At 40.2% G+C, this 27,250-nt stretch overlaps 2 protein-coding genes across 2 annotated transcripts in view; both read left to right on the forward strand.

The window, feature by feature from the left end:
* LOC108417413 overlaps positions 1–27,250 on the forward strand; it is a 51,369-nt gene that overhangs the window by 20,432 nt on the left and 3,687 nt on the right. The window contains exons 15-19 of the mRNA XM_037543339.1: positions 1,579–1,866; positions 2,008–2,346; positions 3,561–3,674; positions 4,480–4,647; positions 6,502–6,609. Coding sequence (XP_037399236.1) covers positions 1,579–1,866; positions 2,008–2,346; positions 3,561–3,674; positions 4,480–4,647; positions 6,502–6,609 — 1,017 coding nt within the window. The remainder of the gene's footprint in view (positions 1–1,578; positions 1,867–2,007; positions 2,347–3,560; positions 3,675–4,479; positions 4,648–6,501; positions 6,610–27,250) is intronic.
* Positions 12,449–15,689, forward strand: LOC108412168 (CMRF35-like molecule 8). Its single transcript, XM_017684093.2, has 7 exons — positions 12,449–12,667; positions 12,914–13,148; positions 13,258–13,596; positions 14,350–14,418; positions 14,698–14,805; positions 15,058–15,101; positions 15,281–15,689. Exons 2-7 carry the CDS (start codon positions 12,947–12,949, stop codon positions 15,509–15,511), a joined length of 993 nt encoding a protein of 330 aa, XP_017539582.2. The 5' UTR covers positions 12,449–12,667; positions 12,914–12,946; the 3' UTR covers positions 15,512–15,689.

Raw genomic sequence — 27,250 nt, forward strand, 5'->3', positions numbered from 1 at the left:
CGTTAATGTTCACCACCGTTAGCCTGACACTGACTTAACACTGCATATCCAATAGAACGCCAGCAGAAACCAGCATTGCTGTAATGTAGTGTTACAGAGTGAAGGGTTCTAGCCCTTGACGTTAGAACCAGTGAGGGAACAAATAACAATGACAGCATTTCACTATCTCGACTTTACACTCTCCAGGCCTTCACTCCACATTCAGTGTAATGACAGAGGGGGTTCAGCGGAGGGGCTGATGGGTACTTGATTTGCTGTGATGTAATGTAGCATTTAAAGTGAGATGCTGGGTAAGAAAAGCTCAGTGTAGCAGTGATTCTAGGCTGGACGGCCAGTTTGGAGCATCTCAAAATTCAAGACTGAAGCCTTGAAGGGCCCAAACAGCACCAAAGGCAAGAAATAATACCGCAAATCCCATAAATAAACTTTGTATTTGTCTTTTTAGTTTACGCTCTCCAAGCTGGAACTGACTTCTGTGGCACTGACAGTATAACATATTATTAACACTGTTTATAATGCATTATTTTAACAATTCATAATGTACAAAACATAGCTATAAAGTGTAATGCAGCATACGTCATACTTATAAAGATTTATAACCATGTTTATAATGTCTTATTAATTAATTATAACGTTATAAACGCTTACAAACATGATGACAGGAAAATTCATTTTAATTAATCACCACCGGTGTAAAACAATAAATAAAAACCTTTATTCCCTGTAAATAAAAACCACCCATGTCTGTAAAGTCTTTATTCTTCAAGCAAGGGAGCGGTTACATGCAGAACAATGTGTAAATGCAAATGCTCAACTTATTCAGGTTAAACAAAGTTTAAACAGACCAAGAACAGCTAAGTCGCAGTTTCGGTAGATACTTTGCTGACGCATCCTGTTTTCCAGAAAGTATAATGACACTGCTTAGCTGTGCATAAACATATAAATGGGTCTTTTGCCAGCTCTACTTGCTATGACCATATGTGGCCGTATAAAACAACAGTGTTGGACAACGGTGCTTAAGCTGTGTTATATAACGAAGCTTTTGCTTGAACAGAGTAGAATGATCATTTTTCTACCACGTGACATTCATAGAAAGTGTTACGGAACTTCTGTATAGTGAAGCTTCCGTGTATAAAAAGTCAATTTTGAGGGTGAAACTTTCTATGAACGTGTTTATAAGCATCTATAAACATATTTATAGCTTGTTATAATGCATTCATAAGGCATTATAAACGTGGTTACAAATATTTAGCAAAAAAATGAATTACATTTTATAGCTATGTTTATTGAACATTATGAATTGTTATTATAATGCATACATGTGTATGCTAGACTTATGCTAGATGCCTGCCCGTCTCCAGCTGAAAATGTATGTGGCTTTATGAGTTGACAAGGAAAAACCATCAAATATCGTTTTAGAACCTTTTCAATTTGGTAGAGTTCTAAGAGGTTTCACTAGTCGTCGCTTTCTGTTTCTATTAGCATTTCACACTTTATCACATACTTCTTTTGAACTGTGTTTCTGTGTTCAGAGGGTACCTTCAGTGAGTACCTTGCATTTCTATTTTTGATTGGCAGGTCAAGTGTTCGGCTATTTAGCAGGAAGCATCACATTACTCCCTAATCTACAGTGGGATGTAGACAATACAAGATACATGTGCAAGATGGAACAAAGTGGCTGCGTCAATATAATAAAGGACCAGACTCAGAGCAATGCTGTTACTAGCGGGAGATTCAAGATGTATTCAAATACAGCAGGCAACTTTACAGTGTTGATCAGAGAGCTGAAGCCTCAGGATTCTGCCGTGTACAGATTTGGAGTTGGGAATGGGAAGCATAAGGACATCAAGCTGACCGTTCAGAATGGTGAGAGTTTTTAACCTGTTTAAACTGATTTAAACCTAACAATATAAAAATGAGACGTAGCTCATACTGAGGCTTAAAGCATTAGTACTGAACTGATTCGTGAAATCTAGTTTTACATATGGTTCTCTATATGATTCACAGATTCTTGTTGTGGGGGAATTAAAAGAATAAAAGCTTATCTGGGAGAGACGGCCACCTTCAAATGTAGCTATCCAGAGGAGCTGAAGACAAACAGCAAGCGGTTAATCAACCTCAATAATCAAACTATTGTTAAAGTGATCATTTATACGGAAAAAGAGGCTCAGAAAGAGCAGAAAGACAGATTCTCCATCTTTGATGACAGAAGCTCTAACGTCTTCAGTGTGAACATCAGTGATGTGAGAGAAGATGATGGAGGACTTTATCTGTGTGGAGTGTGGAAGAATGAGAAGTCGGTACTTTATTACTCCTACTTCAGAGAGATTCAGCTACAGGTTAACGGTGAGATACATTAACTTTGAATCAAGCACTGAAAATTAGTATGAACTCTGAATAAATACATATGCCCCCCCACCCAGCCAGCAAAAACACTAACTTAGAGTATATGGGCACATTACATTCTCCTACCTTTGTAACTGTAAGACTCCTAATATCCTAGAGAGAGAGACAGAGAGAGAGAGAGAGAGAGAGAGAGAGAGAGAGAGAGAGAGAGGGAGGGAGAGAGAGAGAGAGAGAGAGAGAGAGAGAGAGAGAGAGAGAGAGAGGGAGGGAGAGAGATACGGAGAGAGAGAGGGAGAGAGATAGAGAGAGAGAGAGAGAGAGAGAGAGAGAGAGGGAGGGAGAGAGATACGGAGAGAGAGAGGGAGAGAGATACAGAGAGAGACAGAGAGAGAGAGAGAGAGAGAGACAGAGAGAGAGAGAGAGAGAGAGAGAGAGAGAGAGGGAGAGAGAGAGACAGAGAGAGAGAGAGAGAGAGAGAGAGAGAGGGAGGGAGAGAGATACGGAGAGAGAGAGGGAGAGAGATAGAGAGAGAGAGAGAGAGAGAGAGAGAGAGAGGGAGGGAGAGAGATACGGAGAGAGAGAGGGAGAGAGATACAGAGAGAGACAGAGAGAGAGAGAGAGAGAGAGAGAGAGACAGAGAGAGAGAGAGAGAGAGAGAGAGAGAGAGAGAGAGAGAGAGAGAGGGAGAGAGAGAGACAGAGAGAGAGAGAGAGAGAGAGAGAGAGAGAGAGAGACAGAGAGAGAGAGAGAGAGAGAGAGAGAGAGAGAGGGAGAGAGAGAGACAGAGAGAGAGAGAGAGAGAGAGAGAGAGAGAGAGAGAGAGAGAGACAGAGAGAGAGAGAGAGAGAGAGAGAGAGAGAGAGAGAGAGAGACAGAGAGAGAGAGAGAGAGAGAGAGAGAGAGAGAGAGAGAGGGAGAGAGGGAGAGAGAGAGACAGAGAGAGAGAGAGAGAGAGAGAGAGAGAGAGAGAGAGAGAGAGACAGAGAGAGAGAGAGAGAGAGAGAGAGAGAGAGAGAGAGGGAGAGAGAGAGACAGAGAGAGAGAGAGAGAGAGAGAGAGAGAGACAGACAGAGAGAAACCACAGCAGCACACAACACCTAGTCACTCAGGGACGGGGCAGAACTTTCAGTAGATCAAGTCTGTTTTTAGATGAACTTCTACATCGTAAAGGCTGATGCTTCACATTGTGATTCTATCTTTTTAACGCTCAATAGAAAAATCAACAGTGCTACCAGAAACTCCAAGCACAACTACGGAACCAACTACAGCTTCAACCTACTGGACCACGTCAACAGCACCAGTGGCAGAAACAACTGGTGAGCATCTCAGTAAGAATTCAGTCACTACTCATATCTCCCTCTTTCATTCCATGTTCACAGTAAATGTGTTCAGGCAGGAATTCAATGGTTTAGGCTTCACTTTAAGGTTCCAAATAGCTGTTACTACATTATTATATATTTGTAGATAATATAAGGTTATTGTAAACTGTAATACTGGTTGACATTCATCTGCTGGTCAGTGATGAGGTTCATAACATTTGCCTTTCCTTTGAATCAAGTTTTGAAAATTATTATGTCTGAATTAAGACACCCCCCCCCCCCCCCAAACATTTGTGACCATTGAGCGGTCACTCATATTTAAGGTCATAATCAAATATTACACAATATGAAAACTGCAAGACTCAGTGGATTTTACATCCTCTTTACAGCACAAAGAACACAGGAGATTACAAATTCTGAATTTAAGGTCACTTCAGTCATCTCTCTTTCCTGCCTAGTCTAGCATTCTATGCCAATAAGAGTCGTTGGGCAAGACTCCTAACTTTCTCCCATCTCTAACAACATAATTAAACTGTAAAATTCCTTACATGCAAAAAAAGATATCAACAAATTAAATGATCTTAACTAATTACTAGACGTTTTTAACTTTTTTCTATTAATTTTATCAAGTAAAATTACTAGATTTTAAAGAAACGCTCTGTAAGTTAGGAGGCAGTAGTGGGCAGGAGGTTAGGGAACTGGCCCTGCGACCGAATGGTTCAATCCCCAGTGCCGACAGTCCATGATTGAGGTGTCCTTGAGCAAGACACTTAACCCCCAATTTCTCCCCAAGTAAGAATCTCACTATATACAGGAAAGAAACATTCTGCATGGGTTACAACAGCATGGCTGCTTAAACACAGTAAAGAAAAAACAACTGCACTACCAGAAACTCCAAGCACAACCATGGAACCAACTACAGCTACAACCGACTGGGCCATAATAGCAGCACCAGCAGCAGAAACATCTGATGATCATCTCCGTAAGAACTCAGACTTATTCATAACTCCCTCTTTCATCCTGTGTTCATGTCAAATGTGTTCAGGGAGAAGTTCAGTGGTTTAGTTTCCACTAAAGGAATTGAACCGGAGGGTTCTAATGGCCTTACTTTGCAACATGGCACTGATCAGAAGAACTTTTGGCAACACTTTATGAATGTCATGCTTGTAAGCAACTATAAACACATTCATAATATGTTATAATGAATTCATAAAGGCATCATAACCACGGCTATAAACGTTTATAAAAATGCATTACACATTATAACTATGCTTATTACACATTATGAATTGTCATAATAATGCATTATAAGTACCGTTCATATCAAATAAGACCTCATAAGTCATATTTGTTCACCACCGTTAGCCTGACACTCAGTGTAGCAGTGATTCTAGGCTGGATGGCCAGTTTGGAGCATCTCAAAATTCAAGACTGAAGCCTTGAAGGGCCCAAACAGCACCAAAGGCAAGAAATAATACCGCAAATCCCGTAAATAAACTTTGTATTTGTCTTTTTAGTTTACGCTCTCCAAGCTGGAACTGACTTCTTTGGCACTGACAGTATAACATATTATTAACACTGTTTATAATGCATTATTTTAACAATTCATAAAGTACAAAACATAGCTATAAAGTGCAATGCAGTGTAAGTCATTCTTATAAAGATCTATAACCATGTTTATAGTGCATTATAAATGCATTATAACATGTTATAAATGTGTTTATAAAAGCTTACAAATGTAATGACAGGAAAACTCCCTTTAAATAATCAGTCCGTGACCACTGATGTCTGTAAAGTCTTTATTCTTCAAGCAAGGGAGCAGTTACCTGCAGAACGATGTCTAAATGCAAATGCTCAACTTATTCAGGGTAAACAAGGTTTAAACAGACCAAGGACATCAGCCAAGAACAGCCAAGTCGCAGTTTCGGTAGATACTTTGCTGACGCATCCTGTTTTCCAGAAAGTATAATGACACTGCTTAGCTGTGCATAAACATATAAATGGGTCTTTTGCCAGCTCTACTTGCTATGACCATATGTGGCCGTATAAAACAACAGTGTTGGACAACGGTGCTTAAGCTGTGTTATATAACGAAGCTTTTGCTTGAACAGAGTAGAACGATCATTTTTCTACCACGTGACATTCATAGAAAGTGTTACGGAACTTCTGTATAGTGAAGCTTCCGTGTATAAAAAGTCCATTTTGAGGGTGAAACTTTCTATGAACATGTTTGTAAGCATCTATAAACATATTTATAGCTTGTTATAATGCATTCATAAGGCATTATAAACGTGGTTACAAATATTTAGCAAAAAATGAATTACATTTTATAGCTATGTTTATTGAACATTATGAATTGTTATTATAATGCATTAATGTGTATAATGCATAAATGTGTAAAGTCAGTGCCCACCTAACCCCCAACTGCTTCCCAGGCACAACGAATAGGGCTGCCCACCGCTCTGGACAAGTGCGCTCACTGCCCCCTAGTGTGTGTGCTCACTAGTGTGTATGTGGTGCTTCACTGCACAGATGAGTTAACTGCAGAGGTGAAATTTCCCTGTTATGGGACTAATAAGGTCACTGTCTAATTAATCTAATGTAATATGATTATACTACCAGTTGGCCTGCATAAGCACATTGTTTCCCACTAAAAGAGAGAGGGATGTCACTGTGTCCCATGAAAGAAGATATGAGAAAACAAGCCCTGAAACTAAACACAGACCATAGCAGTCCCCCTGAGGAAGAGCATCACTTTCAGGAGATCAAGTTTGTTCTTAAATCAGCTTGCATATTGTAGAAGTTGACTATATTGTATCTTTTTAATGTGCAACAGAAAAATCAAGTGCACTGCCAGAAAGTCCAAGCACAACTATGACGACAGCAACAGCTTCCTGGACCGCATCAACAGCACCAGCAGCAGAAACATCTGATGGTCATCTCAGTAAGAACTCGGTCATGATTCATACCTTCTTCATTTATTCTATATACATGTCAACTGTGTTCAGGCAGGAGTTCAGCGTTTGAGGGCTCCAAATCAGGAACTAGAAGAGATGTGGAGCTGGAGGTTCTTGGTTTAGTGGGCGTCAGGTTGCTCCAGATTCTAATGGTCTTACTTTCCAGCATGGCCTCATGATGCCTTCCACCCAAGCAAAATCTGACTGGTGGTACTACTGTATAGTGAGGCTACCATGAATAAAGAGTCTGTTAGTGCTCCAGATAGTTATTATTACATTATTACATCTTCACTCTGTGTCTTATCTTCAGGTTCCTCTGTCATCATCACTGTATGTATCTGTGGGACTCTGATTGGACTGTTGCTGATTGGAGGATTGGCAGTGATCTACAAACTGAGATACCACATGATGCTGGGTATGCCCATTACTACTTTACATAGGCCTTTAATCCCCCATTTGAAAGTAACGCTACAGGCTCCCTCTAGAGGACAGTGATGGAGAACACACACACATATTTATATGACTGATATTTCTGACATTATCCTTTTCCACAGACTTGGCCTCGATTGGCCAGAAAGCTGAAAAAAACTACAAAGTGAGTGAAAATAACCTCTGTTGATTAAAACACCGTCATAGTGTCTTTCCCACATACCACTGCAAAATGTTTCTCTATGATTTGCTCAGGTGTGTGATGTCGTCTCCTCTGATTTCAGGGTGATGGTGATCCACGTGGAAATCAATACATCAGCATGGGTCCAGTCTACCGGAGCCTCGACTCCAACACCAATTAATAAGATTCTGTCAAGGAGAACATGGTAAACAATGCCCAAACCCTCAGATCTGATTTGCTAGAAGTTGAATGTCAACAACAGTGAACAAGAGGGTGCTTCATAAGGCAGAGTTTCTCTGTTCAGTTAGCAAAATAATGAGAACCAGTGGAGAAAACTGTCCATTTCTTCTTCTCTAATTGGTCAACGTTTGACTTTTGGCAGAGAAATTTACCAAGTACTCCCAAATTCAGTACACTTTGTAAACTTAAGTAAACTTAATCTTAGTCTATCTCTCAATAATCAGTTTCCAGAATAATCACAGAACACTGGGCCTTGTTTACCAACCCGTCTTAAGAATAAAGACCTTCTTTAAACCCTGTTAAACAGTTTTCACAAAGATTCTGACTTTGACACCAACGTTTGGGATTTGTTCTTAGATAAGAGCAGAATCTACACACAGTCAAGAGCAAAGGTGTAAACAAATTTTAAAAACAAATCTGACAATCTTTTTCTTAGGACCTTTCTCAAGAATAAATTGGAAAAAGAAAAACTTAGGAAGATATTGGAGAATGAGGCCCAATGTTTTTGTTTGTTTGATTGCTTTTTCAGTACAAAATAATCTACTTATTTTATATTATCCTCTGATTGACTGTGGTCTAATACTGCAAAACTCTTAGAACTATTGTGCAGATTTTAACAGAAGAGATATAATCATATCCATATAACTGCAAAAATGTAACTTCACTTGCTTGTGAAGATTTTTCATTTCTTAAACCATGTTTGTAACTTTTTATGTGGCATCCAGCAGTTATCGATAACCTAGCAAAATTCTGATCTCAAACTTTGCTCTGTCAGTATAATCTCCAGTTCTTTCATCATAACTTTTGTGCATTTCATATACAATAAACATATCACTTTGAAAGCCCTTAATGCATCAATTTCTTCCTAAAAATAACTTTTAAAAAATGTTGTACCTTCCATGCATGCACCTCTGCCAGTTCCTGGGCATCACATCCCTTTCAAGACGCCATTTCGAAAGATTTTACAAATGTTAGGACACACAACAGGTCACTGCAATCTGATTTAGTACTGGCCATGGTATGCCACTGTGAGAAGTTCCAGTCACGCTATTAATACTGGAAAATCTAAATCAATCCTGATTATTAACAAACAGTCGTGAAGGATTAAACACCACAGTACAACCTCTCAAAAATGGAGAACTCACTGACGTAATTACGGGTTATGGACAAAGTAGTCTGAAACTGGAAACTGGACCAACCAAGATGTTTACACTGTTTTAAAAAGCTATTAGTAATTTAAAAAATTATGGTCATTTGATCATTCAGGGCTGCCCTAATGCCAAAGCAGACTCACCACCAGCAGATGGCACTCTCTCTTTTTACTTCGTTTCATGGTCAGTGGTGCTGGTGGGTGGAGCACTGAGGTTGAGAAACTATGACAACAAAGAAAAAGGAACCAACTAAACTGAAGAAAATGAGCCATGAAGACACACAGAGTTACAATTTATGCAAAGCAACATCACTTGATTCAAAGAAGTATTAAGAACTTTAGATAAACTAGATCATCTCCGTGAAGGACTGTTTAGAATGAAGATGCTCCTCATCATTAGCCAATAATGTGATCTAGCTCAATATAGCACATATTGTGGTAATGCACAGCACATTTAGAGTGTGTTCTGTGTTGGTATATATTATCCTGTAATTAATTCGGTAATTAATTTAGTTCACTGAAAAACAAATTTAAGCCATAAGCAAGTTGAAAGCTCACAGATTATCTGAGATGAAACAATGCTGAACAACTGTGGGAGCTGGGCTTACACCACACTTTTCCCAGATCTTCATTTTAATGTCTATATTTCCTGGAAAACACTGCTTTATTCACCCTACCAATCTGTGGGTGGGGTGTGCTTCATTGATTCCTCAGGAACCAGGACCAAAACACACTTTTAGATAGTTTAGCTAAACTCTGAGGGTCTACTGCAGTACAGACTGTGGGTCTGAGAAGCATACTTCTAATAGTTCATTATGGATGAACGCAATACTGTCTTATTTCTGCTTGATGCAAATCATGAATCAAGTTGGATTTAATTAAATATAGATTTAATAAAAACAATTTCTGGTATTTTTTTTTTGACTGAAAGGGTCTGAGAGTATTGAAAAATTTCTCCTTCTTCATTTCTTAATTTTATCTCCTAATTGTCCCACAGGTTTCAAGATACTGACACCAAATCAAGTCAAGAATGTTTAGTCTGGTTGGGAAAAGTGTGTTTATGTATTGTGATTCGATGTACAATTTCCACTGTTTTTGTTCTGACTATTTTCCCCAATAGGAATGAATGATGGTGAACCTGAAATCATTCTACCTATGTAAACTTCGTATTCTGCTACAGACATTATACAGTATAAGGCCAAAAGTTTGTACACCACTCTTATATCGCCATGATACATGTCAACCTGCAACACCTTACCAATCACCTTGGATACCATAGAAACCACCAAGCAAATCCAAGCAACCACTAGAAACTCACTAGAAAACCACGTGCGACCACCAGAGAACCTAGAAAGCACCTCCAATACTACAGCACCTACATACCAACACTGTAGCAACCACCTAGAATAATATATTCTGGTGCTCAGCAACTGGCGTAAGGCACGGTCATCCAAAGAGGCTCTCAGGAGGCACCAAGCTCCTGGTAAGGAGAGACATTGAAATGTTCACATTGCTGCTGGTTGACTTTTTTTCATTTAAACATGCTACTTGTGCTGTGGTGTGCCGGGCTGTGGGGTAGTTGCTGCTAGTATCCCTTGCTGCATTTTCCAGCATGTGCGATGATTCCCTCTTGTTCTTATTTTCCTATATGTGAGTCATTTAGCAACCCCTTAGCAACACACTTTCAACCTAAAACTGCAGTCCCCTGGCAACCACCTGGAACATCATTAAAACCATCTAGCAATATCCTAGCACTACAACAAAAAAGCTCCATCTGTGAAATCACTGCACTCAGTAAATATATTTGTGCAGTCAGTTGCTGACAAGTTAAGATGCACCCACTGAGCATAAGAACAAAATAGATTGAAGACAGTTCTAAGCAGCAGAGAACATGCACTGAGATTAGTCCAAGAGCTTTACAAGACCTGCAGCATGTGCTAATATGCCAACACTGGGTTTAGTTTCCATTGCCTAATTTGAAGGCAAGAAACAGAAGTTGTAAAGCAGAACTGAAAAACAAAAAGAAAGAGGTTGAATCAAAAAAGTGAAAGCAGTCCTGCAGAATGTACAGAAGTGGTTTCGAGGGTGGTTTATGCATGAAAGATGATGCAGAATTTCCAGATTTTTTTTGATAAACTCAGTGTTGACCAGCTTGAAACTGTGCAATCTACTTTGTGCTTAGTGCTTTGCAGCCCTAAAAATCTGAGTGCATTTGTGCTCCTTCTTTTTCTTAATTGATATTAAGGTTTCAAATCTTATGTATTTTTTTCTTTTTTGTAAAGAAGCCACACATGAGCTCAAGGGGCAGGAAGGCATTGGGTCAGGCTGACCTTAACTGGCAGTTGTGAGGCCCTTAACCCTTCTGAAGTTGGAGCATAACTGATCAAAAGTCATTTAATTTGCTCTTTGATCTCAAGACAATTAGACCCCTCACACCAGCCTTCCATTCCAGAGGTCAGCATCTCTTATCCTGCTTCAGGATTGCCTCAGTCCCCTGAACTTTGTTTTATTTACTGCATTTGGCAGACGCTCGCATCCAGAGCAACAATTTAATCAGTTTACACAGGTGGGCGGACGGAGTGTTAGGAGTCTTGCCCAAGGACTCTTATAGATTTAGTGAATGGTGCGTGCCCAAGTGAGGGATTAAACTGAAGCCCACTACACTATACCAAACACATTTTCCCCCATCTGTCCTACTCTCCTTTGGCCCTCGCCAGCACAGAACTCTGTTTGCTTTTTATCTATGTTTTGATAAAACTCGAGTCCATCCATCCTCTAAGCCGCTTCTCCCTCAGGGTTGCAGGGGGGTGCTGGAGCCTATCTCAGCAGTCATCGGGCGGAAGGCAGGATACACCCTGGACAGGTCGCCAGTCCATCGCAGACAGAGAGACATACACAGTCAAATGCACACTCACACGCAGGGTCAATGTAGCATGTCCAATTGGCCTGACTGCATGTCTTTGGACTGTAGGAGGAAACTGGAGAACCCGGAGGAAACCCACGCAGACACGGGGAGAACATGCAAATTCCACACACAGAGGACACCAGTCACCCGGCCGGGGAATCGAACCCAGGCCCTCCTCGCTGTGAGGCGACAGCGCTACCCACCACGCCACTCGAGTCCTTTTCTAATATTCTGAGTTGGTAGCTTACTCAGTTTACATTTACATGTCCTCTATGCTCTTTTTTTTAACATATAGCAAGAAAGAACTGCTGCCTAGAGCTTTCTTCTAGCCATACACACTCTCTTTACGCTAGGCAACAACAGTGGCAGTAACTAAACCGCAGCTGAGCACAGAACAGCACAAGCAACAATGCTGTACTCAATGTCCACAACAGTAGACCAAATGCCTTCACTGGGAGCACGGCGCCACCTGAGAGCTTCAAGGGTCAGCCGTACCAGTGACTTCACAGCATCAGATTCACAGTGAGAGGGACCTAAAACATGCAAATATGTTACTGTTGGTGAGATGTGTACATGCACAGACGTGTTGCACATGCAGTAGATATGACTGCATAAGCCGTCGTTTGAAGTGCTAGGGCTTCCTGTGTCATTTTTTTTATGCCAACGCATAAAGCACTTCGACCTGCAAGCAGTGGGCATGGACGACATACTACAGCATAGCTGACACACAGTTTCACACCTCATGACAAGAAAGAGCGAGAGAAAGGAAGTGGAAGTATTTTTTTGTACATAAGACAGGCTACTAAGAAAAAGAAAAGTCCTTATTCTTACTGCCTGCTTCAGCTCAAATCTCAATGTGTTGTACTACTGTCAGCAGACTAAACGGCCGTCACTGTAATCCATGTTGGTTGATCTCTCCAATGAAGTGTGTCGTGAGTATATGCAGCCCTGCTCTCTGTCCCTCTGGGATTAAAGAATATACTCTAGAAAAAGAAGATAGAACTTCCAACTAAATACAGGAGAGGATAAAGTACAACAAAAAAAAGACGGAGAAGTGGAATTGAATTTCTGTGAACTTCAGGATGAAGATCTTTCAGTTCAGGATGAAGATCTTCATCTCCACCCTCTACCTGATCTCAGGTCAGATATTCAACTTTACTCACCACTTATAGAGCAAGTGCAGTTATTTATTATTGTTTGGTCCTCCATTGGAAATTATAGTAGTTCTGTGAGCTTATGTTCATACTCCAAGAATGAAGAGTACCGGAGGTTCTATGAGGTTCTCGCATGTGTGAGATGTTTCGTTTTTGGATGACAGGCCCAGTGTGCTGCTCTGACGTGCTTGTCTACTCAGGAGGAAGCATCATTTTATTCTCTAATCTACAGTGGGATGTAAACCATGCACGATATATTTGCAAGATGGAACAAAGTGGCTGCGTCAATATAATAAAGGATCAGACAAAAAGCAAGTCTGTTACTAGCGGGAGATTCAAGATCTATTCAAATACAGCAGACAACTTTACAGTGTTGATCAGAGAGCTGAAGCCTCAGGATTCTGCCGTGTACAGATTTGGAGTTGGGAATGAGAAGTATAAGGACATTGAGCTGACCGTTCAGAGTGGTGAAACATTTTAACCTGTTTAAGCTGCTAGTTTCTAAAATATTTATATTAATATGACACTCAGGTTTAATCAGTTGATTAACTGTATGTTTGTTTGTATGACTGACAGATTCTTGTTGTGGGGGAATTAAAAGAATGAAAGCTTATCTGGGAGAGACGGCCACCTTCAAATGTACCTATCCAGATGAGTTTAAGACAAACAACAAGCGGTTAATCAACCTCGATAACCGGAACAATGTTAGCCCGATCATTTACACTGGAAAAAGGGCTCAGAAAGAGCAGAAAGGCAGATTCTCCATCTTTGATGACAGAAGCTCTAACGTCTTCAGTGTGAACATCAGTGATGTGACAGAAGATGATGGAGGACTTTATCTGTGTGGAGTGTGGAGGAAAAAGAAGTCAGTGGGTTATCACTCCTACTTCAGAGAGATTCAGCTACAGGTTACTGGTGAGATACATTAACTTTTCCATTGCTTAATTTTTTATGGAGTTTTGAAAAGTATATAAAAAAGGCAAGTTACTGTGGAACCATGACCGACCCAGAACAGATGCATTGCTGTTTGTTGGACACTGAACTAAATAGGAACAAGAATACCTGAAGACAGTTCTCATTAGCATATTTCTCAGTTCTTGCACAGCACTGTGTGACCACAGAGAACAGCGCAAGCTACGGAGTCTGAGTCGAAGCTCAGCTGGGCTTTCTGGTTTTGGCCAACTGTTTCATCACAGTCCGTAGACATGAGATGAAGGAGCTTAAGCATATTAGTTGTGCTAGAGAGAGCTAGTGAGCAAGTGTACATGGTCAGTGGTCCAGACAACATTTTTGTAGCAGCTTCTAGTACATAAGGTCTAATTCTGACCAGGTGGACCACAAAAGTACAATGTACCGTTCAATGTGCCCAACATGCAATATAAAATTCACCTGCAAGCTCAAACCAACATCTTACAGGACCACATTAACAGACAAACATTTCTGTATATTTATGGTGATGTTATGATCACATTGGTTTTCTAAACCACTTTTCATCCATACTTTCTAGTACTTTACATTTATTCCTGACTCTATATTTTAAAGGATTCATCAGGACCACATCAATTACATCTGATGTAGAACATGTCTTTTTTAGACTTTATTATAAAAGTTATAAATTATGAATTATAAAAGTGAAATGTATCATATTTACTTTTTAACACACAACAGAAAAATCAACTGTGACCACAACCTCCTGGACCACATCAGCAGCTGAAACATCTGATGAAGAACATCTCAGTAAGCCCTCAGTCATTATTCATAACTCCCTCTTTCATTCTGGATTCATGGTAAATGTGATTGGTCAGGAGCTCAGTGGTTTAGGGCTTCACACCAAGAACTGGAGCAAATGTGGAGCCAGATGGTTCCCAGTTTGATTCCAGGTTCCCAGGATGCTGCAGGTCATCTCTACAGCTGCACAGAGGCCTTCAAACCACGCAGAGACTGACCAGAGACCCTACTGTGAAATATTTGAAAACGTTGTGTTTACTAATCTCTGTTCTTGTTTCTGTCTCTCAGATCCAGGTTCCATCATCATCATCACCACTGTGTGTGCCTGTGTTGCTCTGCTGCTGATTGGAGGATCAGCACTGATTATCTATTACGTGAAACGCAAGAAGAGACAAGGTACCATCTACACTCACAGACAGCTTGTTGCTGTGGCCTGTTTATGAAGAGACACAGAGTCACTGCAAATATTTTTTGACCGTTTGTGTTTATTTTAAGAACTCATGCTTAAATCAACCCGAATGCTACTTGTTATACCATATTAAAAAACAATCTTTAACAAAGTGAATATTAAAATGAGCTGGCTAGGTTAGATTTGAGATTTTACCTGCCAAGATATTTTTGCACTGCATTTATTCTGATTCATTACAGGTTCTACTTCTTCATCCAAGACGAAGCCTAAAGACGACAAACAGGCGAGTAATTATTTTGTTGTTGCGTGTTTACAGCTTCTGATACAGTAGTATGACAGTAAGTAAACACCAAATGTTGAAAATAGTGCTGTAAATCATTGAAAAGATAAACTTGAACAGCCCCGAGGCCTAAACATTTGCTCAATCTAATGTAAAAATGTATGTTTCTTGTCCATCCTCAGGTTCCCCTTGTGGTCTGTACCTATGAGGAGATTAAACACACCAGACCTGCTTCACCACCCACTAACACCTCTCACACAGATATTCACTCCACCGAAGACCACGGCCTCACTTACGCCACTGTGAGCTTCCAGAAGAATCCGGCTTTATCCACTGACGCAACAGCCACCTTCAGTAAGGAGGAATCTGATACCTTGTACAGCACTGTGAAATACAGCACCGGACTGGAGTAGCTTCTAAGGGACCGCATCAGGACAATTTTTTTGTTGTAAGAGTTTGATATAGTATGTAAACATTGTTAAAGTTCTGAAATGTAATGCACAATTGCCAATCCGTATATGGAAACCAAGAAGAAACCAAGGTTACAAAAAAGAATATATTTACATATCTGTTTATTCAGCCTATAACAGTTTAAGAGACCCTTATTAGTCCCACAATGGGGAAATTTCACCACATTTAACCCATCCATGAAGTGAAACACCACATACACACTAGTGAATACACACACACTAGGGGGCAGTGAGCACACTTGCCCGGAGTGGTGGGCAGCCCAATCAGCAGTGCCTGGGGAGCAGTTGGGGTCTTGCTCAAAGACACTTCAGTCATGTGCTCGGTCATGTCTAGGGATCGAACTGGCGACCTTCTGGTCACAAGACTGGTTCCCTAACCTCCAGCCCATGACTGCCCCCAAACAGAGGGTGCACGCACCAAGCCCAGGGCACAAACATGGGAACCTTGCACGATACCACTACAGCACTGGCGCAAATACCTGCCCATTTATAATGAAGTTATATTGTTTCAGACTAGACTGCTTTTTGAAAAAGGCATGATACAATGCAGCCAATCACAACAGAGCTCATTTACATTTAAAACAAACTTACCTATTACTTAAAGGAACAGTAAAAAAGCTTGTTTAATTCTAACGGATAAAGGTAGAAAAAAATCAATCATACTGATTTTGGTACAAAGTCACATGAACGTTATGACAATGTCTGGGCATAAAAATTAAATACAATCAAAAAGCAGGATGTGCGCCCTGTAATCTATGCTGCACTGTAAATTATCATCGTCTTGAATCAACCTGAATATCAACTTCATTCAGCTGCACATTTCTCTTACTATTAAAACCATGTATATCTCCATAATTTCTATATTTTATGTTATTTTTTTTGTAGCTGTCTACATTTTCTGTTATTTTAGGCTAATTTTCCAAAATAAATATCCATTACTCTGGCTTCTTTTTACTGCACACTTTTCATACACCTTGTTTTCTGGCCACTAGGTGGTGATGTGCCATTTTCAGATTTTCATTTAAAGTCTGAGCTGAAACTTTGTACCACTGCAAGCTGAAAACAGTGATAAACCTAGTAAAGATAACCAAGACTTTACATTTTTTATTATTGGCATGATCTATATTTGTGTTTGTGGGCGTCCAGCTACATCACCTGGTCTGGACTACACAACTCTATTCAGACTACCAATTTTATAATAAATGTGTTCCATTTGCTTAAGAACTGATTCAAACATTATTTCAAATTATTAATATTGTAACTGATGCACATTTTCAGCTCGGATACTTTAGTATTCTGTGCTCTGTAAAACTACAGGCCACTACCACTATGATCTATTGGCTTTAGTCAAGGTTTAATTTCATTAAAGGCAATACAGCTAAACAAACTTAAACGAACAGTGTTCAACGTATGAACCTTTGACAAACACGGTCATGTCTTTCAAATGACTGACTGTCTTTTTAAGCGCAGTAAGAGAAACAGAACTACTCACAGACTGTATATAATGGAAATGAAACAACATACAGGCCCAGTGGTGTGGACAGACTTTCACAAGAGTATGGGATGAAAAAGTGAGATACAGAATTGGTCATTTCCATTAGGCCTGTGTAAAATTGGCACTGTTGCTGATTATTGTAAAAATGTTTGCATTGCTTAATGCAACAAGTCATGATAGGCCATGCATTTTCTGGGCCAGGATCTGTTTCTAACTGTGGAAAAATGCAGGCCTGCGTGTGTCACTACCTTTATAGAACAACCACCACATAATATGATAAAATACAACAATACAGTAACTATTTATTACGAATATTAATCACAACAAGCAATTCTTGAGCCAAGCAACATAGTTCATTGACTGCAGACTTTAACTAATGATTAAACTTGGGTTAGAACTTATATCAACTCTTATATTTTGTTAAGTTGTGTTAATATTAATACAACCCCATTTCCAGAAAAGTTGGGTGCTTTGAAAAATGTACATAAAACTACGTTGAAAAGGCTTCAAAGACAACATATGAAATTTTGAAGCAGAAATTTTACTGTTTGATGAAAAAAATATATACCCATTTTGAATTTGATGCCAGCAACATGTTCCAAAACAGCTGGAATGGGAGCAACAAAAGGCTTGTAAAGTTGTGCAATGCAAATAAATAAATAAATAAATAACACCTGGTGGTTGATTGACAACAGGTCGGTAACATGATTGGGTATAAAATGAGCATCTCACAGAGGCGGAGTCTTTCAGAAGTAAAGATGAGAGGTTCAGCACTCTGTGAAAGACTGCATGGGCAAATAGTGTTTTTCAAGAATAACATTTCTCAACATGAAATAGTGAAAAACCTTTGCTTTTCATCGTCTACGGTACATAGTAGCACTGAGGATTCAGAGAATCTGGAGAAATCTCTATGTAAGGGACGAGGCCAAAAACCAGTATTTGCTGGCCGTGATCTTTGGGCCCTCAGGCAGCACTGCATTAAAATCAGACATGATTCTGTAGTGGAAATCACCACATGGGATCAGAAACACTTCTGAAAAACAGTGTCCACAAATGCTGTTAAAACTCCCAAAGCATGTGGTGCAAGGCATCATGGTACACAGCAACGTAGAGCCCAAACAGGGCCCAAGCTGATCTAGGTCAGTACAGAATCAATAAGCAGCTCAGGAGAGCATGAAAAACAACTACGCAGAAAATGAAACCTCTGAGAACAATGAGAAGGATGAGGAGTCCTCCGGTACATCCAGCAGTGACACCACTAGCAGCAGTTCAACAGTGAGGACTTATTACCACTGCCCGACCCTCAGCCCAAAAGACGAAGAGGAGATAAGAGTGCAGATCCAGAGATCACTGCAACCCAAATCACCTCCAACATGTCTGATGTCAGGTGAAGTTCTTCCACTTGAACAGTGACAACACAGTCTTAACAGAGGTTTCTCCAACACAACGCCAACTAACCCCGCATGTATTCCTTTCAGGGTTTCTCAGGACTGTTTCTTGGCATCTTGAGTCCCTTTCCCATATTCTCACTTGGTACCTCACTCAGTTTACACTAGTATTGTATACTACGGTTCCCAGATTTGAATCCACCTGTAAGTGAAGTACCAGGTTGCTACATAGTTAGGGGATAATGCAATTATTATTATTATTGCTCTTGTTGCAGCATCTAGGCCACATGTGTCAAGCTCCAGGTTCCATGCGCAACACTGCAGACTTCATATACATTAATCAGGTATTCAACTCATCAGGTAATTAGCAAGGCCTTCATGAACTGAATTCAGGGTGTTAGGTGAGGACAAACACTAATATCTGCACCACTGTGGCCCAAAAGGTCCCTAGTTTGACATGCCTGGTCTAGGCAAAGAAGAACCAGAGAGAAACATTGTGCATATGCATCCACGTCCATAGTTCTGGTCAACACAAAGCTGCGGGTTACGTGTTCCTTGCCTACACACACCTGAAGTCCTTTCTCTGGATTGTATCCTTTCTATCGGTGCACCTGAGTGGAGAGATTGAGTGCTGCATTGTTCAGCCAAATAATGTCTCCATCATGATATGTAGGCATGTATCTATGTGTGTAATGCTCAGTTTGCACACTGGGTGGCGTTAAATATTCAGAATGTACGAAGTTACTGACTGAGTGGTGATGACCCTCTTGCTATAAATAACCCACTGAGGTGCTGCTTAAAGGATGTGAGCAAGTTTAAATGTGCGATACAGGTCTAAACAAGAAAATGTAGCTGTGGACCTGAGCACAATGCGTAAGAATCAGCCAGAACAAGCATTTTCCATGTCGCAATATTTCCCAAATATTTTCCATGGCCAAAAAAGTATGACCTTATCAGCTTTTCCCTCTGCTAAACATACTATATGTATTCATTTGCTTTTTATCCAAAACTAAAACTATGGTTTGAGAAGGGTTCTTGTGATAGCTCATCACTGCTGAGGACAGGACTCACATCAGTTTAATACAAAATAGCAGTAGAGTTTAGTCAAAGTTTTATTTGAACATACACTGTATTTCCAAAAATGTTCAGTCGTCTGCCTTCACACGCAAATGAACTTGAGTGACATCCCATTCTTAATCCAAAGTTTAATATGATGTCGGCCCACCCTTTGCAGCTATAACAGCTTCAACACTTCTGCAAAGGCTTTTGACAAGGTTTAGGGAGTGTGTTTATGGGAATATTTGTTCTTCCAGAAGCCCATTTGTGAGGTCAGACACTGATGTTGGACCAAACTCCTTGAATGGCCCCCAAGGTCTCCCGATCTAACACACTTAGACTTTTATCTTTGGGGTCATCTGAAGGCAATTGTCTATGCTGTGAAGATATGAGATGTGCAGCACCTGAAACTACGGATACTGGAAGCCTGTATGATGAAGGATCAGACTAAGAGCAATGTTGTTAATGGTGGGCGATTCAAGATGTGTTCAAATGTATTCAAAGAGCTTACAGTGTTTATCAGAGAGCTGAACCCACAGGATTTACACTGAAAAAGTGTCTAAGAGCAGAAAGGCAGATTCTCCATCTTTGATGCCAGAAGCTCTAAAGTCTTCAGTGTGAACATCAGTGCTGTGAGAGAAGATGATGGAGGAGCTTATCTATGTGCAGAGGTGTGGGAGTGGAGGAAAGAGAAGTCGGTGCGTTATTACTCCTACTTGAAAGAGCTGTGGGTTACTGGTAAGGTGCTCAATTTCCCCATCGTTCCATTCTGCTATGTGGAGTTTTGAAAAGTGTTAAAGATCACAAATTACTGTGGAACCATGACCCAGACCAGCTGCCAGGTGTTTTCACAAGTGTGTGCAAAGTGAACTAAAGCACATTTCTCAGTTCAGTTCTTACACAGCGCTGTGTGACCACAGAGGAAGCTACAGAGTTTGAGCTAAAGCTCTGCTGGGCTTTCTGGTTTTGACCAACTGTTTCAGCACAGTCTGTAGACATGAGATGAAACAGAGAGAGAATATACATTAAATATATTAGTTATTTAAGCAGTAGATCACTCGAGGTTGTGCTATCGCGAAATAACATCACGGCTGTGATTTGGTCGCCGTAGATCATCACATTCGCATTACCACACTCCTCGAGTGTCTCTACTGCTTTAATACAGCCGTTAAATAAATACAGTAAGAAATGAATAAACTGTTTAATATGTTTTAATGTTCAGCTCCTTCCTCCTAATTATAGCTCCTTAACGAGCAGCTTGTTGCTACGTCAGAGTAACGAGCTCCGCCCACTCGCTGCACAGCCGGCAGTTCGTTCTCCAGCTCCACACAGACCGACTGACGGGTTGGGAATTTAGTGGTCTCGTCTTCAGAGTCCTACCAAATCGCCTTTCGCTCAAATCTGAGCTTAACAGTGTGTTTTCTGTTTGTGGCAAAGAAAGAAGAAGTAAAAACGGTCAAACGGCCTGAGCATCTCCTACAGCTGTGAAAGTCATTGGTCAGGAACAGCGTCTCAGCCGAGTGAGTGTGTTTGTGAAAAACCTGTGATGTTTTGGTGAAATAAGAACACGGTTAGAACACTTGTCAATCAATCAGCTTGCGTGAAGAGAGCTAGTGAGTGAATTCTGTATGAATTACTGTGGCTCAACTTCCTAGTACTTATTATAAGTCACACTTATTCCTGACTCTCGATATTATCTAGATAAAGGAGCCTTCAGGACCACAATAACAGATGAACAATCTGGTGTGCATTACTGTTTTAAAGGACCCTTCAGGGGCACATCAACAACAATGTTGTCATCTCAGTAAGAATTTCTAACTCCCTCTTTCATTCTGTATTCATGTTAAATCCATTCAGACAGGACTTCAGTGGTTTAGGTTCCACACCAGGAACTGGAGCAAATGAGTCCTGGTTTGATTCCAGGTTACCAGGATGCTGTAGTAACTAATACGCTAACTATGCATCTCTACACCTGCACAGAGGCCTTCAAACAGAGCAGAGACTGACCAGAGACCTGTCTGCGAATAGGACGGCTGTTTCTCAGCTCCAGGTTCCTCCGTCATCCTCATCATCATCAGTGTTGTTCCCCAGCTGATTGGAGGATCAGCAGTGATCATCTATGTGAAACGCAAGAAGATACCACTTACACACTCAGACACACCTGCTCTTGTTGCTGTGAAGTTTTTTTGGGAATGGCACTGCACTGGCAAGTGAAATGATCTAGTTCAAATACATAATCATTTTCATGATGAAATTGTTGTAAGAATATTTTAAGACTGATTTAACTTTTTTCTGGATTTTAAAAAATAAATTTTATGTAGTCAAGCTGTCTTATTGGAAAATATTTATTTCAAGAAATTTCTAAAGTAACGCTCAAACCAATCAGAATGATCTGCCAATAGAATAAGATACTTCCACTATATCATATAGTGCAGCAAATTCAGTCTCTTACAAAAATCTCAACATGGGAAACGTTCAAATTAAACAGTTTGGTTAGATTTCAGATGATTTCATTTACCAACATATTCTTTGCATTTATTCTGGATCATTACAGGTTTCACTTCTTCATCCAAGACAGAGATTAAAGACCATAAACAGGTGAGAATTTGTGTTGTGTGTTTAAATGTTCGAAAATATTAAGCAAACAGTAAGTAAACATGTTGAAAACAGTTCTTAAGAAGACAAAACACCAATATATGGGCCAAATCAATATTACAGCCCCAAGGCCTGAAAACAATGTTTCTTGACCACTCTCAGGTTCCCTGCTGTGGTCTAACTATGAAGAGACTAAAAACAGCAACAATGCTTCACCACTCACTAATACCTCTGATACTCTGTAGATATTCACTCCACCGAACAACCACCCAAAGACCTTGACCTCACTTACGCCACTGTGAGTTTCCAGAAGAATCCCACTTTAGAAAAGGGAATACTATGGTTGTCTTATAGAAAGGATTTATGTTCTAACACTAAGCAATACTAGAATAAGTTGCCCAGGGAAAGTTTTTTCAGCACCATTAAACTCACAAGCCATGCATAAGGTCAAGCTGTATAATTGTGACAGTAATTTGATTTCAGACCATGCACCAACTAATATGATCTATGAAGAGTCTAATTTAGTAAGAGATATTCTAACAGAAATGGCTTCTAGATCCAAATTTTGTCTCCCATACCAGCCAAATATAAAGCTATCTTTTGCTGTATATAGAACTGAAACCACAGCAAACACAGTTCAGTGTAATCTGGAGGCTGCACTAGCTTACCTTAACTTCAGTATGTAATCCAGGACTGTGGTTTACAAGCATTTAACTGGGATAAGAACACCACCGTAAAAATAATCTCCACTTAAATGAACGCATGGCATACGCAGCAGGTGCATGGCCACAGCCTCCTCTGCTTGGTGAACCACTGCATTGATGTTAACCAGATGTTTTCTAGGATGCTGCCTGGAATGCATATTTTGCGACCGAACGACTGGACCATGGTGAAAAGACCCACAGAAGAGAACCTTGGGGAGGTAACTCTGAGGGGTTGCTGATGCCTGTTGGGCGCTATCCCATCTGTTGGTGGCATGTTTCCGATACCTGTGCCCATTTCTCCAAGGCCTCTTTCGCTGCCGAAAGCTGGCCAGGTAGTAGAGTCAACCTCAAATTAGCATAACATGGGTTCGAAAATGGAGACTGAGCGAGCCACACCTGTCTTTGACTTGGAGCTAAAGGTCTAAGAACCCTGCTACAATCAGGGGCCATGAGGCCCACTACTTGCAGTGAAGCCTCCAGTAGTTCAGAAGCTAACAGGTTGACATTAGAAGAGAGCATTTGAGTATTCAGTGCTACTGGCAAGTGAGACAGGGAGTTCCCTACACATCCTAGATGGGCAGCAGCAGTGCAAGTCCTAACCAAACATTCCTCAGTTCTCCTGCACTCCAAATTGGGGCAGCAGACATCCTGATGTAGTGCTTCATCCAGAGGCACAATCCACACAGGGCTCCACACAGAAGGCATATGGTCCATAACCCCCATGGCACGTCCATGGCACACAAAGTGTGGGCTAGTTTAGAATTCAGCATTCAGGAGACAGAAGCAGCATAAGCTGCTGTCCTTTGTGGAATCATAACCTCCGACTGTTTGGATTATCATTGAAAAAGTGCTTGTACCCTCAACATGAGCTGGTGGAGTTGTCTAGGATTTAAGCACATGTGGCAGTGACATCTGCACATCAAATTCAAGAGGACAGAGGCACCTTGGGATCACAGGAAGTCATGTCTTTCCTCAAGGGTGCCAGATGGCTATTCCACCGAAACAGCTTAGGAGCCCAGCTGCTTAAAAGGCCAGCTAATTCCATTCTCTCCGCATATTTTATTTTTTTATCATTTTATTTTTTTATGTACGTAATTCTCTAATTGCGATGGGCTGGCGACCTGTCCAGGGTGTATCCTGCCTTCCGCCCAATGACCGCTGTGTTACAACTTATCCTTTTCTGACTTATGTTTTAAACAACAACTCTATTCACTATCAATTTTATGATGCATGTGCTCCGCTGCAACAGGCATGATTTTAAACCAAGAATTAGTAGCTGATGTACATTTTCAGCTCAGATACTTTAATATTCCATGCTGCATAAATTTGTAAACTTTCCACTATGATCTTCTATGGCCTTCAGGGGAGTTAAAGACAATGTAGCTAAACACACTCAAATTAACAGCATTTTGTTTAGAATAGCATTAAAACATGGATTTTAAGATTTTAATTAACTTCATTACATTTGGGTTAGTTGGTCTAACAAATCAGATCTTGGAATCAAAACTCTCATAAGTACTGTAAATACTTTGCAAATGTAATTGACCAAATGGTTTTTGCTAAGCACTTTTGGGTTATAAGAGTTAAAGAAAGGTTGGTTTGTAGTCGACATTTGACTCACTTCACACCTTTACGATGAGAGTCAGAGAAAGGAAGTCATAGTGCTTATAGAGTGTGACCAACAACCTGATGGAGCAGAGCATACACTGATCATACATAAAACAGCTCAAAGTCAAGTGTTGTTGTAGCTTTCATCTCACTGATAAGACAAATATTACTATGCGTACATGTTCACTTAAATCACTCGTTTTTATTGAACCACAGCATTATTGTGGTGCAGAAACATGTCAAGCCCTTCTTCTCTCATTGCTTATTGTGGTATTTGGTCAGTACTGCTGGTGGGAGGAGCCAGGCCTGAGAGGTAAAGTCCAAATACAAATATGATAACATTAATAAAATACCCTAGTTAACATTAAGCACAGGTTAAACACAAATCTCAAGTACACAGAACAAATGAAATAAAGCCAATAAAAGACATAAAACAGCTGGAGACAAATGAGAAAAGGTCACTAGAGGAAAAGAGAGAGGAAAAAAAAAAAACAGCAGTGAGAAAACCAGACACGACGGAAACAGACCCAGCAGAGCAAGACCAGACAGAAACACATACAGAGAATCAGAATTTCTGTGAACTTCAAGATGAAGATCTTCCTCTCCATCCTCTACCTGATCTCAGGTCAGATATTCAACTTTAAAGCCCCACTTATACAGCAAGCGCAGTTATTCATTATCTTTTGTTCCTCCAGTGAAAACTAGCAGTTCTGCAGTTTGTACTGAAAGAGTGAAGAGTACCGAAGGTTCTGTGAGGTTCTCGCATGTGTGAGAGGTTCTTTTCTGATCGACAGGCCCAGTGTGCTGCTCTGATGTGTTCGGCTATTCGGGAGGAAGCGTCCTTTTATTCCCTGATCTGCAGTGGGATGTAAACAATACACGGTATATGTGCAAGATGGAACAAAGCGGCTGCGTAAATATCATCAAGGATCAGACAAAAAGGAAATTTGTCAACAGCGGGAGGTTCAAGATCTATTCAAATGCAGCAGGCAACTTTACAGTGTTGATCAGGGAGCTGAACCCACAGGATTCTGCCGTGTACAGATTTGGAGATGGGAATGAAAAGCATAAGGACGTTGAGCTGACCGTTCAGAATGGTGAGTTTAAGCTGTTTGAAGTGTTAAACAAGTATTGAAATGTGAAATGAACTTAAACACTGAAAGCAGTAAATGTATAAAACTACTTAATTCACAATAAATATAGTGAAAAATCAAATGTAAGGATGGCGCAGTGGGTGACAAAGAAGGGCCTGGGTTTGATTCTCAGCCTGGTGTAATGTTCAGCTCCATATATATATATATATATATATATATATATATATATATATATATATATATATGTGTGTGTGTGTGTGTGTGTGTGTGTGTGTGTGTGTGTGTGACACACAGAGACTTTTTTTTGTTCTTCCCGTAAAGGTACCTTTTTAAATAAATAAGAATGATCAGAATACATTGATTTGCAAACCTCATAGAGCCATATTTTATTCACATTAGAACACAGAACACACATCAGAAGATGAAAATGTGACATTTTACCATTTCATGAAAAATATTACTTACCGTTCCAGAATTTTGTAGCCAATGTCTCCACTTTTCTGAGATGTTTCTGCCATCAAGTTCTGAACTCATTCTGGAACGGTAAGTAGTGGTAATGACTGAAGGAGCACTTTGCAACTAACTCACATGACTGGGTATAAAAATAGCATTTTAGAGAGTCTCTCCGAAGGAAAAATGGGCAGAGGTTCACCAAACTGTAAAACCCTGTGTCTAAAAATCGTGGAGCAATTTCAGAAAAATGTTCCTCATCATAAAATTGTGAAAACCTTGGATATCCCACCATCTCCAGTACATACTATAAACAGATTCAGAGACTCTGGAGAAATCACTGTACACAAGGGACAAGACGGACAGTCAGTATTGGATGCTTGTGATCTTTGGGCCTTCAGGCAGCACTGCACTGAAAACAGGCTTGATTCTGTACTGGAAATCACTGCATGGGCTCAGAAACACTTCCAGAGATCTGTGTCTGTGAACACGGTTCACTGTGCAACCCACAAATGCAAGTTAAGGCTGTATGTCAAAACGATTCAGAAACGCCATCGTCTTCTTTCAGCCAGAGCTCATTTAAAATGGACTGAGACAAAATGGAAAACTGTTCTGAGGTCAGATAAATCAAAATTTGAAGTTCTTTCTGGAAAACACAATCATCAATCTGGAAATATTTATTAAATGCTGGTTAAAAAAAAGAAAAAGTGCTAAAACACTGGTATCCATGCTCCTGTCCTGTCATTTTTGAATAAGAATATATATATATATATATATATATATATATATATATATATATATATATATATACAAACCGGATTCCAAAAAAGTTGGGACACTAAACAAATTGTGAATAAAAACTGAATGCAATGATGTGGAGATGGCAAATGTCAATATTTTATTCAGAATAAAACACAAATCACAGATCAAAAGTTTAAACTGAGAGAATGTATCAATTTAAGGGAAAAATATGTTGTTTCAAAATTTCATAGCGTCAACAAATCCCAAAAAAGTTGGGACAAGGCCATTTTCACCACTGTGTGGCATCCCCCCTTCTTACAACACTCAACAGACGTCTGGGGACAGAGGAGACCAGTTTCTCAAGTTTAGAAATAGGAATGCTCTCCCATTCAAGTCTAATACAGGCCTCTAACTGTTCAATCGTCTTGGGCCTTCTTTGTCGCACCTTCCTCTTTATGATGCGCCAAATGTTCTCTGTAGGTGAAAGATCTGGACTGCAGGCTGGCCATTTCAGTACCCGGATCCTTCTCCTACGTAGCCATGACGTTGTG

This window comes from Pygocentrus nattereri, chromosome 12 (genome assembly GCF_015220715.1).
Source record: "Pygocentrus nattereri isolate fPygNat1 chromosome 12, fPygNat1.pri, whole genome shotgun sequence".
Taxonomy (NCBI): domain Eukaryota; kingdom Metazoa; phylum Chordata; class Actinopteri; order Characiformes; family Serrasalmidae; genus Pygocentrus; species Pygocentrus nattereri.